Source organism: Heptranchias perlo, chromosome 6 (genome assembly GCF_035084215.1).
Source record: "Heptranchias perlo isolate sHepPer1 chromosome 6, sHepPer1.hap1, whole genome shotgun sequence".
Classification (NCBI taxonomy): domain Eukaryota; kingdom Metazoa; phylum Chordata; class Chondrichthyes; order Hexanchiformes; family Hexanchidae; genus Heptranchias; species Heptranchias perlo.
In genome coordinates, this window is record NC_090330.1 from 34,332,082 (window position 1) to 34,352,756 (window position 20,675).

Sequence of the window (20,675 nt, forward strand, 5' to 3'; positions counted from 1 at the left end):
GACTTGAGTTTCCAATTATGTATGGAATTGATTAATCCATTTTGCAAGTAAAATTTTGTTGCTTCATTCTGTTACTTTGTTTAGTAGCACAGCATACAGTATGTGGCTGCACTACTGACTCTCAGCTAAAGAGGGAGCTGTAGTCTGAAATATTGAACTTATTTCTGGTCCAGTTGTTACACAGTATATGAGAACAGGTGAATATTCATATTTATATAAAGGGGTTTTAATCATTTTATGTCCCCTTCACTTAATAATTTGCTTAGGCTGCTGCCAAAGTTACCAACTAACAGTTCAATTTAGTTAGTAACAGCTTGTGTTTCCGTAAAACTTTGTGTCCCTCTAGATGTCGCAAAAAAGCTCCATATTCATTGAATTTTTAAAAATAAATGCAGTGCAGTTATTGTTGAATGGGTAAATGTGCAGCCAATTTACTTAGCAAGGTTTCACAAACAGCACGTAAGATGAATGGCCTGTTTTTGATGGCGTTCATTGAGGGAACAGTGTTGGCCAGGTCACTTGGGAGAATTCCATTCTTTCCTTCGAATAGTACCATGTGATCTTTTTAGGTCCACCTGATCCATGGAAAGACAAACAGGGCCTTTGTTTAATGTCTCATTGGAAGGGCTGCAGCACTCCCCTTCAGTGCACTGAAGTGTCAGCCCAGATTATGTGCTGGTCCTGGAATGGGGCTCAAACCGACAACATTCTGAGGCTAGAGTGCTATAACCTAAGCCAGGAGGATACAACACAGTAAATCCTGGAATTTGAGAGAATACCTAATAGGTGAATATTTGTATATTAAAATTCTGACTCAATTTATGACTAAAGTAAAGTGGCCATTTGGGCAAAAACAGGGTACGGTAGCAGAGTGGTTATGGTACTGGACTAGTAATCCAGAGGCCTGGACTAATAATCCAGAGACATGAGTTCAAATCCTGTAATGGCAGCTGGGGAATTTAAATTCGGTTAATTAAATAAAAAGCTAATATCAGTAATGTTGACCATGAAGCTACCGGATTGTCGTAAAAGCCCATCTGGTTCACTAAGGTCCTTTAGGGAAAGAAACCTGCTGTCCCTAAGCGGTCTGGCCTGTATGTGACTCCAGACCTATAGCAACGTGGTTGATTCTTAACTGCCCTCTGAAATGGCCTAGCAAGCCACTCAGTTGTACAATCCCGCTACTGCAGCAGCTGAAGAAGGCGGCTTAGCACCACCTTCTCAAGGGCATTTAGGGATGGGCAATAAATGCTGGCCTTGCCAGCAACATCTACATCCCATGAATGAATTTAACAAAAAGGGTTGGGAGCTGAGTTTTTACAATTCTTATATTTATTGATTTGAAGTAGTTCCAAAGCTCTCTGTTTTCAGGCCTTTGAGTTAAGAGGATTTACTTTTCACTTTGTTTTAAGTGATTGGTGCTTTGAAAGCGGTGATCCTTATTCAGCATATTGTTTTGTGTCGCTCATGCATGTAGCTGTAAAGTTACTGTATTAGTCTTATATGACAGCTTCAGTATTTCTGTTAACCAATTCAAAATAAAATATACAGCCGGGTTACAGAATACTTGAATTTAGTGTTCCACTGATTTGTATGTTTAGTGACCACTGTAGGGCCAATTATAATGAATAACTGAATTTATTTTCCCTCTCCCCATAGGCACCCCCGTCTATGGTCAGTCATGAGCAACGTCAACATGCAGAACACATATTCCTGTCATTTAGAAAATCAAAATCGCCGTTTGCAGTATGTAAACACATATTAGGTAAATCTGTCCTGTTTCTATCTGTTTAAAATCAAGATTACTAGAAGTGTGATTTTTCTATTTACTGCTTTATAAATGTGTTTGCAATTTTGCTGCTTATAGCCCGGAGGATATCTTCCCTTCATGAGTTGTGAAAACATACTGAAGTGTGTGAAATAATGGAGCCTCTGGTTTGGTATTTTTTTTAATGGGAGTGTGAAATTTGATTTTCTGTTTTTTTTTTTTTTTTCCCCCTCTCTCCATGCGTGTCTAGCTGAGCCATGCACCTACTACAGTATGAGGGGATAGGTAGGCATCCTACTGTCGGCCTTCTGCCATTGTTAATCTTCAGCCAGTCACTAGATGTGCAACAGTAGCCTGGTGATGACTTTCCCTTTGCTTTTTTTTCTCCCCCTACCATGGCTAGGCACATATCTTTCATTCAGCAATTCTCTACACCAGCATGGCTAGGATTGGAATGTGGGGAGAGTTGAACCTGTGGGAAATGTGGGGGATTTGAATTTGTTACTCTGCTCTGCTGCCACAGATTGTTGCTGTATAAAGACTTTTATCCATCAATGTGTGGCTTTATGAACATTTAGGGAACAGTGATAATATCCTACGGTTTAGATTAGCTATGGAAAAGGACAAGAAGCAATCTAGAGTAAAAATACTCAATTGGAGGAGGGCCAATTTCAGTGGGATGATAACGGATCACGCCCGGGTAAATTGGAATCAAAAATTGGCAGGCAAAACTGTAATTGAGCAATGTGCAGCCTTTAAAGAAATGATGGTTCAGGTATAGTCTGGGTACATTCCCATGAGGGGGAAAGGTAGTGCAACTAAAGCTAGAGCTCCCTGGATGACGAAAGAGATAAAAAGATGAAGCAGAAAAAGGGGGCATATGATAGATGTCAAGTTGATAATACAAGTGAGAACCAGGCTGAATATAGAAAGTTCAGAGGGGAAGTGAAAAAGGAAATAAGAGGATCAAAGAGAGAGCAAGAGAATAGAATGACGGCAAACATAAAAGGGAATCCAAAAGTCTTCTATCGGCATATAAACAGTAAATGGGTAGTAAGAAGAAGGGTGGGACCAAAAAGGAGATCTATGCATGGAGGCAGAGGGAATGGCTGAGGTACTAAACAAGTACTTTGCATTCTGCCTTTACCAAGGAAGAAGGTGCTGCCAAAGTCACAGTAAAGGAAGGGGTAGTTGAGATACAGAATGGGCTAAAAATTGATAGAGAAGGGATTAGAAAGGCTAGCTGTACTTAAAGTAGATAAGTCACCTGGTCTGGATGGGATGCATCCTAGGTTGCTGAGGTACTGGCCATAATCTTCCAATCATCCTTACACACGGAGGGTGGTGCCAGAGGACTGGAGAATTGCAAATGTTACACCCTTGTTCAAAAAAGGGTGTAAGGATAGACCCAGCAACCACAGGCCAGTCACTTTAACCTCGGTAGGGAGGAAACTTTTAGAAATGATAATCTGGGACAAAGTAAATAGTCACTTGGTCATGTGTGGATTAATTAAGGAAAGCCAGCACGGATTTGTTAAAGGCAAATCGTGCTTAACTGATTTAATTGAGTTTTTTGATGAGGTAACAGAGAGGGTCGATGAGGGCAATGCGGTTGATGTGGTGTATATGGACTTACAAAAGGCATTTGATAAAGTTCCGCTTAATAGGCTTGTCATCAAAGTTGTAGCCCATGGAATAAAAAGGGGCAGGGACAGTGGCAGCATGGATACGAAATTGGCTAAGTGACAGGAAACAGAGAGTAGTGGTGAACAGTTGTTTTTCGGACTGGAGGGAGGTATACAGTAGTGTTCCCCAGAGGTTGGTGCTAGGACCACTGTTTGTCTTGATATATAGTAATGACTTGGACTTGGATGTACAGGGCACAATTACAAAATTTGCAGATGACACAAAACTTGGAAGGGTAGTGAATGGCGAGGAGGATAGTGATAAACTTCAAGAGGACATAGACAGGCTGGTGGAATGGGTGGACACGTGGCAGATGAAATTTTAATGCAGAGAAGTGCGAAGTGATACATTTCAGTAGGAAGAACGAGGAGAGGCAATATAAACTAAAGGGTACAATTCTAAAAGGGACAGAGATATCTGGGGGTAAATGTGCACAAATCTTTGAAGGTGGCAGGGCAGATTGAGAAGGCGATTAAGAAAGCATACGGGATTCTGGGCTTTATAAATAGAGGTATTGAGTACAAAAGGAAGGAAGTTATGATGATCCTTTATAAAACAGTGGTTTGGCTACAACTGGAGTATTGTGTTCGGTTTGGGCACTGCACTTTTGGAAGGATGTGAAGTCTTTAGGATGCAGACGAGATTTACTAGAATGGTTCCAGGGATGAATGACTTCAGTTATGTGGTTAGACTGGAGAAGCTAAGGTTGTTCTCAGAGCAGAGAAGGTTGAGAGGAGATTTGATAGAGGTATTCAAAATCACGAAGGGTCTGGACAGAGTAGATAGAGAGAAACTGTTCCCATTGGCGGAAGGGTCAAGAACCAGAGGACATAGATTTAAGGTGACTGGCAAAAGAACCAAAGGAGACATGAGGGATAAACTTTTTTATACAGCGAGTGGTTAAGATCTGGAATGCACTGCCTGAGGGGTTGGAGGCAGATTCAATCGTGGCTTTCAAAAGGGAATTGGATAAGGTAAAGAAGGGAAAAAATTTGCAGGGGGACGAGGAAAGGGCGGGTGAGTGGGACAAGCTGGATTGCTCTTGCAGAGAGCCGGCATGGACTCGACGGGCTGAATGGACTCCTTCCGTGCTGTACCCATTCTATGAAGGCTACCCGCAATTGTGAATTAGTGTTTCTTTTTACATATCCTATGGGCAATTAAATTGACAGTTGTGCTCGTCATATGTTCACAGACATACCAAACGATGGCTTAAGCTAGAGAACTAAGTGAATCTGCTGGCTATCAGGATCTTGTTAAATAAGTTTGGACAGTCTTAACCCAACTTGAAACTCTCCCAATGCACCTTGAGTTGGAAGTTTTTAGTGAGGCCACAAGGATGATAGCTGTGTGGAAAATGGAAAAATTCACATTGGTACAGTGGCAGTTGCTGTTCTGATACTGCAATTAAAGCACATTGTTGGAGCAAAGTAGAGGGACTTGCACCTGACCTGGAAGTTCTTGCCTGACTCTGACTATGAAATATGAATTAACAAGTGGAGCAACTGTTAGTTCTGCAGGTGAGAATCTGAAGTCAGATAACGAGGCACAGTGTACTGAGCTTCACATTTCAGACACTGGTAGATCTAAATCTAAGTAACAGTGCATAGGGCAGTCCTAACATGTTCCCTTTGTTTTACCAGCATAACTTAGAGCCTTTGTTCACTATTTATACTTCAGAAAATAAGTAGTAATTTTCCTCCCCTTACTTTTCTTGCTTGCCATGCCACTTCTTGACTGAGCTGATTAATGACCTGTCCACTAGTGCAGTTCTGTAAACAGCTAGTAGAAAGGGTATGAACATATTTAATTAAACTGTGTTTTCAGTTTCCCTTTGTACTTTGAGAGAATGATCTCCTCAACTGTCTAGCTGAGACTGGCACCCCCCATGTGAGGAATTATGGGCATATACCTGGGACACAGCGTGTTAATGTGGTCCAATTCTCATTATGGTTTTTTGACAGATATTGATACATAGTCCAGTTGGTTAAGCATTCCCAACTGTTGCTCATCATGCTTAATCTGCCTGTGTTTTGGTTCCTACTATATAATTCATTGAATTCAAGGAAAGATAATTGTCTGAAATTTTTTTTGGTGTGATTTCTTTGCAGAAACAAGTAAAGTTGACTACGTTCTTTTTCAAGCTGCCACAACCATAATGGAAGCAGTTGTGCGAGAATGGGTACTGTTGGAAAAAAACAGCATTGAGTCGCTACGGACATTCCTATTAACTTACGTCTTACAAAGGCCTAAGTACGTACTATGTAAATTGGGTCTTGGGATAATGGGACATCGGTATTAAAATAAAGTACTCCAGAGGTTGGCCTAAAACTGCCACAAAATAGTTTCTCATTGTTGAGAGTGGTTTGACTTCAGAAATTCCGTTGTAGTTAAGTGATAACTTCTAGTTTACAAATTTTATGTGAATCTCTGACTATATAAGAATTTAGGCAGGTAATCGCTATTTGAGTAAATTAAAAGGAGAGACAATCAGATCATGCCATACAAGTTATTAATCAGTTGTCATCCTAATCTATCTCTTCATAATGTTAACAGAAGATATAGCAACTGGCGATCAGATGGAATCAGATTCTGCTTTTGGAATGAAAATTTCAGTGTTGCTCCAGCATTTCTGAAATCCATTAGGCCTACAATTTAATATTGAACTAAAATTATGTCCTTAAAATTAATCAAGTTTTCATAAGTGGGTGAAGAATATGTTCTCTCTAACAATATGTTCAATAAACAGCAGTAAAAATGGTATGAGCCTGTCGTATTCCACTGACAAACAATGAAAGTGTCTTATTAGGAGGTGAAATTTGGTGTGTAAATTGTTTTCAAATCCATCTTTATTTGCTGGTAGAAACTGTCTTAAGTATATTTGTCACACATTGTACTCTAACAGAGATTGCTTTATATTAGGAACTATTCAAGTATGCTGCCTGAACTTGATTTTTGTAACTTTTTATGGTAGTAATGGATTTGTTTGGAGTATATTTCCAACCGATTGATTTTATTTATTTTATTATAAGTCAAGTGCAAAGTAAGCAGTTTGTCAGTTGAGCATTTATTTGAGTTTGTTTAGTGGGTTTTCCTTTCATCATTAAGCTAACAAATCAGAGGGAATTTATTTTTTCTGGGTACCTGCCTATTTAATGCTCAATTATACTACAGATCTTGCATTGGAGCAGTGTAGAATTTCAGACCACTCCAACACAAGACCTGAAACTACCAATGTTAATCTGGGATCACAGCGGCAGTTGAGATCCTACTTGAGAAAAGTAGTAGCAGTGCATTAGTACTGTTGGTGCACAGCAGAATTTACAACATTTTTTAAAAAAGAAAACCCTCAGCTGTTTTAAATTGTTGGAAATTTGACTGGCAGTTCGTGAGCAGATCTTACACTTACATTTTAATACATGTTTGTAGAGCTTTGCCTTTTCTCCTTTCAGTGGCAATATAACTGTGGTTGGCTACTGACGCTACAATTCTACTGCCTGCTTATTTTGCTACTGAAGGAGGGAAAGGCAAAGCTTCATGCATATTCACAATGCAGTGTAACTGAGTTAGGAGTACTGCATGGCCTCACCCCTCCCTATCTCAGTAACCTCCTACAACCCTCCCAAATCTCTGCACTCCTCCAATTCTGGCCTCTTGCGCATCCCCGATTTTAATCACTCCACCATTGGCGACCGTGGCTTCAGCGGCCTAGGCCCTAACCTTTGGAATTCCCTCCCTAAACCTCTCCGCCTCTCTACTTCTCCTCCTTTAAGACGCTCCTTAAAACCTACCTCTTTGACCAAGCTTTAGGTCACCTGTCCTAATATCTCCTTATGTGGCTCGGTATCAAATTTTGTTTGATAAGGGTCCTTTGAAACACCTTGGGACGTTTTACTAAGTTAAAGGCGCTATAGAAATGCAAGTTGTTGTTGCATCATACAATTGCATCACTTGCCCCTACTCATGCTGTATACATTGAGCCCCCTTCAGTCAATCATATTTATTTTTCTTCAGTTATTTCCAGTAGCATCAATTTCACACTGCTGCTGCATTCAAGGGAAAAAAATAATTGCATGCAATTTTAAACTATCTGGCAAATTTTTTGGACATTTTCCAATGGATTCTTTCTGCATGTACCTCCCTGTAATACTGGATTATATTGCCAAATCAGTTGAGTTTAAATTCCCAGTAGTCAAACTGAAGCTGCACGGTTCCCTCATGAGGCTGGAGAACTCTATACTGTTCTGGTCACCGTGAAAGGGAGCCAAGCAGGGTCTAGAGGCAAAACTCAGGAGAGTATAAGGCTGATCCTTCGTGTCAGAGAAACTGAGGATTGACTTAATAAGCAACTTTTTCAGCCTCACAATAGCTTTGGGGCAGGGGGAGCATTCTAATTGTTTATAAGATAATTAAAAGAATAGAAAAGTGAACCAAAACAATATTTTTATTACACTAGGACAGCAAGACAAAAGGGTCACAGGTTTAGGGCTGTGAGGGGCAAATTTAGTACGGGTGTCAGGAAGTATTTATTGACACCGATGATAATCACCAGCTGGACTGGGTGCCTGGAAGAGTCATTGAAGCCAGGACACTAGACTCATTTAAGAGACAAATAGGTGCTGTAATGGGAACATAATAGAGCTGGTATTTTGGAAGGTCAAATGGGCTAAAGGACCACCTTCATGTGAATTTCTTGTGACATACAATTCTTTGATACATTGTTGATCACAGTTAATAAGATTAATGGTATACCTGCCCTAATTTTCTATCGAAAGTAGTTAATGTGTTTGTTGTTTCTTTATAGCCTTCAGAAATATGTTCGAGAACAGATATTATTAGCGGTAGCAGTAATTGTAAAGCGAGGCTCATTAGACAAAACCATTGTCTGCAACAGCATCTTCCATGAAGTCAACCACCTAATAAGCAGTGGTAACCCAGCAGTGGTAAGTACTCACTGCTGCCTTTTGGTTTTTACATTTTTGCAGTAATTGCTACCTTCACTAGTGGTGCTTTATTTCTGTGCACTTCTGTCAAATCTCAGATGGTTTTATTTTTGCTTTTTGTTTTTCTCTCTTCACCACCTCCCTTCCTGTAACTCCTGCAGGGGCATGGGGGAAGAAAGGCAAATATTTTCTACATTATGTCTCCAATCTCTTAATTGCCAAAAATTGAATGTGGGAACAATGTCCCAATGCATTCAGTATGAAGAACTGGTGGATGCTATATAACTTCTCCCCCATCTCCATCCAGCCCTCGTCGTACCCAACTCTTTCTTGAGATGCACCATTTGCTCTCTTGCCACCCTCCCAACCCCAGCTCTTGACCATTCAACTGCCGCTTTTTTCTGACATAGTTAGCTGCTCCCTTGACCCTATCCTGCCCCAGCTCCCGGCCATCCAACATCTCTACCTTAGTCCCATGCTTGTTGACATCATCCTGGCTTGGTCTCTACATCCTTCAAAATCACTGTCATCACCTCCCTCCTCAAAAAACCTGCTTAGTTCTTCTATATTGTCTAGCTCCCATCTTATCTCCAACTTTTTCTTTCTGAAGTCCTGGAATACGTTATTGACTTGTAAGTTCACTCTCGTCCCTCCCTGTTCAAAGCCCTGCTATCAAGCTTCCTTCTTGTTGACAGCATGGAGACGATGCTGGTCAAATTCATCAACAACATCCTGTATGACCGACCACGGCTCGTTGTTTCCTCATCCTCCTCAACCTCTGTGATGCCTTTGACGCAGTTGACCATTTTATCTTTCATGAGTGCCTCTTCCCCCACAGTGCATCTTTATGGCTGTTCTCTCATGATTCAACCTGTTACATTGTAGACACTACATTGCCTCCAATAGCTTCTCCCATGCATATATGGCCATCTCTGGTAAGGTTCCATCCTTGGATAACTCCTTTTTTTTCCATTTGCATGGTACTGCTCAGTGACTGGATCTAGAAACATCAAGTAAACTTGCACGTGTATGACAATATCACTCTACAATTGCCTATCTGACATGAACTCTGGATAAGTCAAAACATCCAGCTAAATGTCAGCAAATCTGATGCTATCCACTTGGGCTCCTGAAATACCTACCTCAATTCCATCAACTGTCTGGCTACCATCTCAGGATAACAGTGGCATCTTGCTTGACCTAAGCTAAGCTACCTCCCTCGCATACAGTCATGCACAAAGACATCAATCATTCACCTCCAAAACATTGCCACACTTTGTCCCAACCTCTCCCAGTCTGCCACTGAAACCCTAATCCACACTGTTCAAACCTCCAGAGTGGACTTTTCTAACACTTTCCACTTCCACCTCCATAAACTACAGAACATCCAAAACAACAGAATCATCTTCCCCTTATGTTCAATGGCATCCCATCACAGAGTCCTCCACCATTAACATCTTGGGAGTCACCACTGACCAGAAGCTGACCTGGGCCAGCCATTGTCAACATCATGGCTACAAGAGCAGGACGGAACCTGTGTACCCTGCCATGAGTGATTCATCTCCTGACCCTCTCAAAGCCTCTCCAACATTTACAAGGCTCAAGTCAGGAGTGTGATGGAATACACACATTCACCTGGATGCGTGCAGCTGCAACTGGGTGGATGCAGGTGCAACAGCACGAGAAGCTCAACACCATCAAGGGCAGAACAGTTTGCTTGATCAGCTCCCCTGCCGCTGGACTCAATGTCCACCCCCTCCATCACCGGTGCACTGTGCCTGCAGTATGTACAACTGTAAGATGGACTGCAGCAAGTCACCAAGGTTACTTTGACAGCATCTCCTTCCCCTGCAACCTCTAGCACCGAGAAGGACAACAATATCATGAGAACATCAAGTTCCCCTTCACGTCTCACACCATCCTGACATGAACATATATCGGCAATCCTTCATTGTTGCTTGGTCAATATCTTGGAATTCCCTAACTGACATACCATAGTGGTGCAATAGCACCACAAGGACTGCAGTGGTTTGATGAAAAATAATCTTCTCTAGCCATATGTCTCCCTCTGCTCTAATACTGGTCTACTTCCCATTCCTTGTTCCCTCCACTCCGCCATCAACATTTGCTCCTTCAGCTGCTTTGCTTCCATCCTCTGGAACTCCCTCGCTCAGTGTCTATCCCCTACTTAAAGCGCTTTGAGACATCTCTGCATATGAGGAGCACTCTAGAAATGTAACCTGTTGCTCCCTGTCGCCTGGCATTGTTTTCTTGCCCCTCCTTCAAAACTGCTGTTATAAGAATATAAAAAAATAGGAGCAGGAGTAGGCCATACAGCCTTTTGGGCCTGCTTCGCCATTCAATAAGATCATGGTTGATCTTCTACCTCAGCTCCACTTCCCTGCCCTATCCCCATATCCCTTGATTCCCTTTGTGTTCAAAAATCTGTCGATCTCAGTCTTGAATATACTCAACGACTGAGCCTCCTGAGCAGCTCTCTGGGGTAGAGAATTGCAAAGATTCACAACCCTCTGAGTGAAGAAATTTCTCCTCATGTCAGTCCTAAATGGCCAACCCTGTATCTTGAGACTATGACCCTCTAGTTCTAGACTCTCCATCCAGGGGAAACAACCTCTCAGCATTTACCCTGTCAAGCCCTCTAAGAATTTTATGTGTCTCAATGAGATCACCTCTCATTCTTCTAAACTCCAGAGAATATAGGCCCATTCTACTCAATCTCTCCTCATAGGACAACCCTCTCATCCCAGGAATCAATCTAGTGAACCTTTGTTGCACCCCTCTAAGGCAAATATATTGTTCCTTAGTTAAGGAGACCAAAACTGGACACAGTATTCCAGGTGTGGTCTCACCAAAGCCCTGTATAATTGCAGCAAGACCTCTTTACCCTTATAGTCCAACCCCCTTGCAATAAAGGCTAATTGCATGCTGTATCTGCATGTTAATTTTCTGTGATTCGTGTATGAGGACACCCAAATATCTCTGATTACTAACATTTCTTAGCCTCTCACCCTTGGAAAAAGTATTCTGATTTTCTATTCTTCCTACCAAAATGGATAATTTCAAATTTCCCCACATTATACTTCATCTGCCACCTTATCGCCCACTCAATTAACCTGTCTATATCTCTTTGCAGTCTCTTTGCGTCCTCACAGCTTACTTTCCCACCTAGCTTTGTATCATCAGAAAAGTTGGAAACATTACACTGAGTCACCTCATCTAAGTCAATGATATATATTGTAAATAGCTGAGACCCAAGTACTGATCCTTGCGGCGCCCCACTAGTTACAATCTGCCAACCCAAAAATGACCCGATTGTTCCTACTCTGTTTTCTGTCCGTTAACTAATCCTCAGTCCCATGAACCCTAATTTTGTGTAACAACCTCTTGTGTGGCACCTTATCGAATGTATCTACATCTACTGGTTCCCATATCTACCCTGCTAGTTACACCCTCAAAAAAAATCTAATAGATTTGTCAAACACAATTTCCCTTTCATAAAACCATGTTGACTCTGCCTAATCATATTATGATTTTCTTAGTGCCCTGTTACTACGTCCTTAATAATAGATTCTAGCATTTCCCTACTTCTGATGTCAGGCTAACTGGCCTATGGTTCCCTGATTTCTCTCTCGTTCCTTTCTTGAATAGCGGGGTTACTTTTGCTACATTCCAATCCACGGGACCATTCTAGAATCTAGGGCATTCTAGAAGATCAAAACCAATGCATCCACTATCTCTGCAGCCACCTCTTTTTAAAACCATGAATGCAGGCCATAGAGTCCAGGGGATTTGTTAGCTTTTAGTCCCATTAATTTCTCCAGTACTTTTTCTTTACTAATCTTAATTACTTTAAGTTCCTCCCTCTCATTAGACCCTTGGTTCCCCACTATCTGTGAAGACAGATACAAAATATTTGTTTAATGTCTCTGCCATTTCCTTATTCCCCATTATAATTTCTCCTGTCTCTGCCTGTAAGGGACCCATGTTTACTTTAACTAATCTCTTCCTTTACATACTTGTAGAAGCTCTTACAATCTGTTTTTATATTTCTTGCTAGTTTACTCTCGTATTTAACTTTCTCCTTTATCAATTTCTTGGTCATCTTTTGCTGATTTCTAAAACTCTCCCAATCCTCAAGCTTACTACTCTTTTTGGTAACATTGTAAGCCTCTTCTTTTAATCTGATACTATACTTAACTTCCCTAGTTAGCTGCAGTTGGATCACTTCCTTGTTAAAAAGCTCATTGTTAACTCTTCTGTCCTCTTCACCTACTACTCCATCTTGATCCCCCCCCCCCCTCCCTCCACCTCCCAAATTCTTGAATATGTAATCGCTACACATCTATACACCACTTTTTCCTGTTTGAATCCCTTCAATCTGATTTCTGTCTTGCCCATAGCTCTAAGATCACCGTGGTAAAAGTCACCAACAATATCCTCTAATACTGCAACTTTGGTGTTTTATCATTGCTTGACCTCTCGATGGTCTTTGAGAAGCTCAACCAGCGTCTATCTTCCATGGGCCACTTTGGTAGCATTGTCGTCACATGGTTCCATTTCTGTCTTTCCCAATGTAACCAGCGCATCACCTGCAATGGCTTTTCCTCTCGTGTCCAAATGGTCACCTCCAGTGTGCCCCAAGGTCCATTTTTTGTGCCTCTCCTATTTCTCATTTTATATGATGACACTTTGTTCAAATATTTGAATTTAGTACTAATTTTCTGCTGCTCATTGATGCCAGTACATTTTGTGAACACTCCAGTACAAAATTTGATAACATCTAGTGGTAGGTAAACTGATACCATTTGTCATTGTGGCAAAGAATGGGGCATGCTTGAAAAACTTTCCTTTAACTTTTTTCGTGGTGTGGTGAATAAATGTGTGTTTAGCAAAACAAATGTTATCTTTTAAAGTGCAGTGGTATTATGATATTGAAAATTTTGTATCACTTTTTGGGAGGAGAAATGAGTATTGTCCAAGTTTCTTTAAAAATGACTTACTGAGAAAAGATATACTGATTTGTGCCTTTCAAAAAGTGCTTGAGAGAATCACTATTTCAGGTCTCCTGCTTGTGAAAGATAGAAGACATGGAGAACAGATCTTTCTCCAGATGTCTGCCATCAAACTGAGCAGAATTGGGCTTCTGCACCACAAATATTGATTCTGCCATTCCAATATCTTAAAAAGTTCAGCTCTGACTGTTTTATTGGCCACAATCTTGGGTCTTAACACTTTGGTGCAGGGTGGTATACCAGTGTTTCATATCAGTTGATACAGTAAGCAGGAGATTTATGTTCAGTATTTTATCCAGCCTTATGTGAATCTGACATTTTTTTTCTTAGCTGAGGTCAGATCTGCTTCACAGAGGTGGGGGTTTTAACGCTGATCCAAGATCAGAGTAAATATTTCTGCACCGTTTCCACTTAGGAATTTGCTGTGAAACAGCTGCACCAAATGGAAGTTTACAACTGTACTGTAAAGGAGACTTTTGCGCATATATGAATGATGACGAAAAGCACCAAACCCAGTATGCACCCTTCGCATAAGTGCAGTAGTTTTAATATTAGAATGTGTGAGGCAATTACTTGATGCTGGAACGAATGTCTCCTTAAAACAGTTTTTCTATTACATTATCCATAATTGACATTAATCATGATTGTCAACGCCAAGAGGAAGGATTTCCTCTGAACACTGTATGTGGCAAAAATGTAAAGCCATTCATAAAGAATGGGGTTATAATTTTGTTACAGTTCACACAGTAAATGTCCCCCTGTCCCCCTGCCCCCCTGGGTTCTCACTATTTCATAGTGGAGGATGTTATTTGATTTTAGACTTACTTCTCACAAAATTAGCGCACATGTGATGGCTCTTACTGGTAAAGGATTAGCTTATTAGGAATTCTGGCTTTTGAATCAAAAGTGACAGGACTATGAACTAGTTATCAATAATAGTGGCAAAGATAGAAATCAACCATAATTTTCACAGAAGCAATTATTTTATGAAGTGTTTTGCATCTAAATGAACTTAATGGGACATTGTAATGGGTCCTTTTGTACCTTGGTAAAAGTTGGCTAATATTCTGTACTGCAAAAGATGTACTAGTGTTTTTTAACATGATGTGACTGGGGCCTGAATACACTTAAACTCAATGAATTAATTCAGCTACCAAGGTCAAGGTATTACTCATGAGTGGCATTTCTGAACTGAAATGTTGCAGCTGACCAACAGCATTACTTCAGCTGTTGTGTGCAGCTGTATAAATAGAAGCACACTGGTAACATACTTTCAGTGTACAGTGATTAACTAGGTAGCAAGACGCACAGCATTTTCCCTCTAGACATTGGCTTCACAGGCATAACTTTGAACATTAACACTTCTGAGGACCCCACCTTGGCACCATATGGTCTGGGCTTCCAGCCAGTCACTTTGAAGTTGTAACAATGCTGACAATGATCTAGGGATAAATCTACAGGGGGAGAGGAAGCAGCAAGATTGATTCAAAATTGGCATTCGAAGACTGCACCACTTTTCTCCCTCAAGTTGTTGCATGACTAATGCATGATTTCGCAAATTGTGTGTGCAACACTAAAACTGTAACAAAGCCATGACACTTTTTCCACCCCTTATATTCAACTGCATCCACTTTTATCATCTACTTGGAAGGAACAATTTGAGATTTTGTTTTAGGTTTCTGCCAGTGTATATTGATTACAGAAAAATTGAAGTACAGGTGAATTTATTATTTGTATGACTGGTATTCATGGGTGCAGACACAATGGCACAAACGCTTTCATTTTTAACACACAATCCAGTGCTCCCTTTGCTTCAACTGTTCTTTTTTGCCAATTTTATGCTCTCCTCTCCCCTTTCCAGCCCTATGTGCCAGCAAGTGTCATCAGCTCTTCTGCCTCTGGTCACCTCTGCATCTCACCCTCCCTCTGCTCTATTTCAGTAGTAGAACCGTCAGCTGTCTTGGCCCGACACTATAGCACACTCTCCCTAAATGAACATGCCTTGCTGCCTCTCCATTCTTTGAAAAACTTCTCAATTTATCTTTCTACATTGCCTTTGGTCACCTCCCCAATCATTTAACTTTATTAAACACTGTGGGATATTTGCTACAATGAAGATGCTATTGCAAATTATTGATTTCTTGCTGAGTTACAGTTTCACTGTTCTTGTCTGTGACTGAGGTGCAGCCTTTAATACGGTGGACTACACCATCCTCATCCAATGTGTCTCCTTCGTTGTCCAGCTCAGTTGGACGCTCTCACTTGGTTCCACTCTTACCTATTCAAATGTAGCCAGATGCACCTTTACCTCTGGAGTCCTCCAAGGATCAATCCTTGGTCCCCTCCTCTTCTTCATCTACACGCTGCCCATTGAAGACATGAGGTCAGCTATCTCACGTAAGCTGTCTTTACCACCTCTCTTGACCCCTCCACCATCTCTGTGTTGTCAGATTGCTTGTCTGACATCCAATCCTGGATGAGCAGCACTTTCTTCCAGTTCAACATTGGGAAGTCCGAAGCCCCGTTACAAACTCTGTACCCTTATCACGGATTCCTTCCCCCTCCCTAGCCATTGTCTCAGGTTGAATCAGACTGTTCACAACCATGACATCCTATTTGACCCTGAGCTGAGCTTCTGACTTGTATTCTCTTCATCGCAAAGATGGCTTACTTCCACCTCCGTAATATCAGCCGCCTCTGCCCCTGTCTCAGCCCATCTGCTGATGAAACCCCCATCCATGCCTTTGTAGCCTGCAGACTCAACTATTTTAGTGCTCTCCTGGGTGGCCTCCCAACCTGCACCCTCCATTAACTTCAGCTCATCCAAAATCTGCAGCCATGTACCAGTTCCCTCTTGCCTATCACCCCTGTGCTCACTGACCTATATTGGCTCCCAGTCCCCGAATGCCTCAAATTTAAGACACTCACACTCGTATTTAAATCCTTCCATTGATCGTCCCTCCCTATCTCTAACCTCCTCCAGCCCTACAACCCTCTGAGAACTCTGCATTCCTCTCACTCAGGCTGCTTTTGCATCAGCCACCCCCACACCCCCAAACCTTCGTGTCACAGCTGATGGTTGTGCCTTCAGCCGTTGAGTCTCTATTCCCTCCCTAAACCTCTCCACCTCCCACTCCTTTAAGATCTTCCTTAAGAAGCAAGATGGGGGAGGGATCTGGTAGTAATAACAAGAGCCTAAAGATGAAAGAAACAGCAGATGAGTGTAAAGGTCAGACTAGGTTAAGGAATAAGAGTAACATAAATGGTCATGGAACAAATACAGTTATAAAACTGAAGCATAAAAGGACTGTTTAAAAATGAAGTAAAAGGAATAACTATTAAAGACAAATTAAACTGCCTGTACAGCAATGTACACAGTATCCAAAATAAAACGGGAGAACTGGAGGCAATAATCCGTAGTGAGGAAACATGGCTACATAAAGAACAGGACTGGCAGTGAAATATTGCAGGTTATAACCTAATCAGAAAGAAAGGGTGGAGGAGCTGTACTAATTAGAGATAACTTAATGGCAGTAGAAAAAGGGACATCACGAACAAGGATAGAAACAGAATTCATATGAATTGAAATAAAAGATAAGGGATCGATCATGCTATCAGGGGTGTACTACAGACCACCTAATAGTGGAAAGGAGGTGGATTAAGACATATGTAAGCAACTATGTGAAATGAGTAAAGGACATAGAATAATAATCATGGATGATTTTAACTACCCTCCCAATAAACTGGCAAAGAAAAGGTAAGTAAAGAGATACAGGGAATAGTGTTTTTTACAATGTGTGCAGGACTCCTTTCTTACCCAGTATGGAAGCACTGGTGGATCTAGTAATGGGAAATGAACCATAATAGATAAGAGAAGTAAGCATAGGGGAACATCTAGGCAGTAGTGATCACAATATAATAAGGCTTAAGATAAAGATTGAGAAGAACATAAGTAAGACAAAGACCAGAGTAACAAATTGGGGAGAAAAGCTGATTTTAAGGGGATGAGAATGGAACTAGGGAAAATAAACTGGAAAAATTTACTGACAAAGAAAGAAATAGAACAACAATGGGAAACATTTAAAATGGTGATCAATAAAGTCCAGGAGGAATATATCCCACTAAAAAGCAAGATCAAACTGCCATGGATGGATGCAGAAATAAGGGCAAAATTGAAACTAAAGAAAAAGGCATACACTAAGTACCTAAACAAAAAATGGGGGGATGACAAAAGGGAATTCCAAAATGGTTAGGAAAGAAGTCAAAAAAACAATTAGAAAGGCAAAGAGAAACTACAAAATTAAATTATCGAGAGATACAAAAAGAAATAGTAAAGTATGCTACAGACACATAAATAATACAAGAAAAATCAGGATAGGAATAGGGCCACTAAGGGATACACACGATAAACTCACGGGTAATGACATGCAATGGCAGAAATATTAAATAATTACTTTGCTTCGGTATTTACCAGGCAGTCGACCATGGTTGGCATAACATTAGAAGAAAAGGTTAAAAAAAAAGACATTTAGGATAGAAAGGGGGGAGATAATTGATTAAACTAATCAAACTTAGATAGGATAAAACCCCTGGTCCGGATGGATTGCATCCGTGCATACTAAAACAAGTTAAGGAAGTAATAGCAGAGGCCCTATTACATATATGTAAAAATTCATTAGAAAAAAGAATAGTGCCAGAGGAATGGCAGACAGCTAATGTGATTCTTATATTTAAAAAGGGAGATAGAACAAGTCCAGGGAACTATAGACCAATTAGCTTAACGTTGGTGGTAGGAAAGATAATGGGATCCTTACTCTTACATTGAGGTGTACAAAATTATGAGGGGCCTGGATAGAGTGGATAGGAAGGACCTATTTCCCTTAGTGGAGCGGTCACTAACCAGGGGGCATAGATTTAAAGTGATTGGTAAACATAGAAACATAGAAAATAGGAGCAAGAGTAGGCCATTCGGCCCTTCGGGCCTGCTCTGCCATTCAAAATGATCATGGCTGATCGTCTAACTCAGTACCCTGTTCCCGCTTTTTCCCCATATCCCTTGATCCCATTAGCATTAAGAAATATATCTATCTCCTCCTTGAATACATCTAATGACTTGGCCTCCACTGCCTTCCGTGGTAGAGAATTCCACAGGTTCACCACCCTCTGAGTGAAGAAGTTTCTTCTCATCTCAGTTCTAAATGGCATACCCCATATCCTGAGACTGCGACCCCTGGTTCTGGAATCCCCAGCCATCGGGAACATCCTCCCTGCATCTAGTCTGTCTAGTCCTGTTAGAATTTTATATGTTTTGATGAGATCACCTCTCATTCTTCTAAACTCTAGTGAATATAGGACCAGTCGACCCAATCTCTCCTCATACGTCAGTCCTGCCATCCCAGGAATCAGTCTGGTAAACCTTTGTTGCACTCCCTCCATGGCAAGGACCTCCTTCCTCAGATAAGGAGACCAAAACTGCACATAATACTCCAGATGTGGTCTCACCAAGGCCCTGTATAACTGCAGTAAGACTTCCCTGCTCCTGTACTCTCATCCTCTTGCAATGAAGGCCAACATACCATTCGCCTTCCTAACTGCTTGCTGCACCTGAATGCTCGCTTTCAGCGACTGGTATACAAGGACACCCAGGTCTTGTTGCAGCTCCCCTTTTTCCAGTCTCACCATCCAGATGATAATCTGCCTTTCTGTTTTTACAACCAAAGTGGATAACCTCACATTTATCCACGTTCTACTGCATCTGCCATGTTCTTGCTCACTCACCCAACTTGTCTAAATCACATTGGAGCCTCTTTGCATCCTCCTCACAGCTCACATTCCACCCCAGCTTCGTGTCGTCTGCAAACTTGGAAATGTTACATTTAGTTCCCTCATCCAAATCATTGATATATATTGTGAATAGCTGGGGCCCAAGCACTGATCCCTGCGGTACCCCACTAGTCACTGCCTGCCACCCGGAAAAAGACCCGTTTATTCCTCCTCCTGGTAGAAGGATTAGAGTGGAAATGAGGAAAATTTTTTCATCCGGAGAGTGATGGGGGTCTGGAACTCACTGCCTGCGAGGGTGGTAGAGGCAGAAACCCTCAACTCATTTAAAAAAAAAATACCTGGATGTGCACCTGAAGAGCCATGACCTGCAGGGGTATGGACCAAATGCGGGAAAGTGGGATTAGGCTGGGTGGCTCGTTTCTCAGCCGGCGCGGACACGATGGGCTGAATGGCCTCCTTCTGTGCCGTAAATTTTCTATGATTACTCAAAGATGTAATAGAAAAACATCTAGAAACCGAAAATATAATAAAGAATAGTCAGCACTGATTTCAAAAGGAAAGGTCATGCTTGACCAATGTTATTGAATTCTTTGAAGAAGTAACAGAAAGGTTAGACAAGGGAAATGCAGTAAATGTAATATATTTGGATTTTCAAAAGGCCTTCAATAAGGTACCGCTTAGCAGACTCATGACTAAGGTCAGAGAATGTGGAGTCAGAGGGCCAAGTAGCTAGGACTAGAGTTCTAAAAGAGGTGGCTGCAGAGATAGTGGCTGCATTGGTTGTGATCTTGCAAAATTCCCTAGATTCTAGAACAGCCCCAGCAGATTGCAAGGTAGCAAATGTAACACTGCTATTCAAGAAAGGAGGGAACTACAGGCCAGTTAGCCTGACATCAGTCGTCGGGAAAATGCTGCAATCCACTATTAAGGAAGTGGTGACAGAGCACTTAAATCATAATATGATTAGGCAGAGTCAACTTGGTTTTATGAAAGGGAAATCGAGTTTGACAAATTTATTAGAGTTTTTTGAGGCTGTAACTAGCAGGGTAGATAAAGGGGAACCAGTGGAAGTAGTATATTTGGATTTTCAAAAGCATTCAATAAAGTGCCATACAAAAGGTTGTTACACAAGATGAGGGCTCATGGGGTTGGGGTGATATATTGGCATGGATAGAGGATTGGTTAATGGACAGAAAACAGAGTAAGAATAAACGGGTCATTTTCAGGTTGGCAGACTGTAACTAGTGGGGTGCCGCAAGGATCAGTGCTTGGGCCTCAGCTATTTGCAATCTATATTAATGATTTAGATGAAGGGACTGAGTGTAACATATCCAAGTTTGCTGATGATACAAAACTAGGTGGGAAAGTAAGCTATGAGGAGGACACAGAGTCTGTAAAGGGATATAGACAGGTTAAGTGAGTGGGCGAGAAGGTGGCAGATGGAGTATAATGTGGGGAAAT

At 41.3% G+C, this 20,675-nt stretch overlaps 1 protein-coding gene across 1 annotated transcript in view; it reads left to right on the forward strand.

Annotated features, from left to right (window-relative positions):
* Positions 1 to 20,675, forward strand: part of xpo4 (exportin 4) — a 143,035-nt gene that overhangs the window by 43,269 nt on the left and 79,091 nt on the right. The window contains exons 3-5 of the mRNA XM_067986078.1: positions 1,660 to 1,765; positions 5,566 to 5,707; positions 8,259 to 8,397. Coding sequence (XP_067842179.1) covers positions 1,660 to 1,765; positions 5,566 to 5,707; positions 8,259 to 8,397 — 387 coding nt within the window. The remainder of the gene's footprint in view (positions 1 to 1,659; positions 1,766 to 5,565; positions 5,708 to 8,258; positions 8,398 to 20,675) is intronic.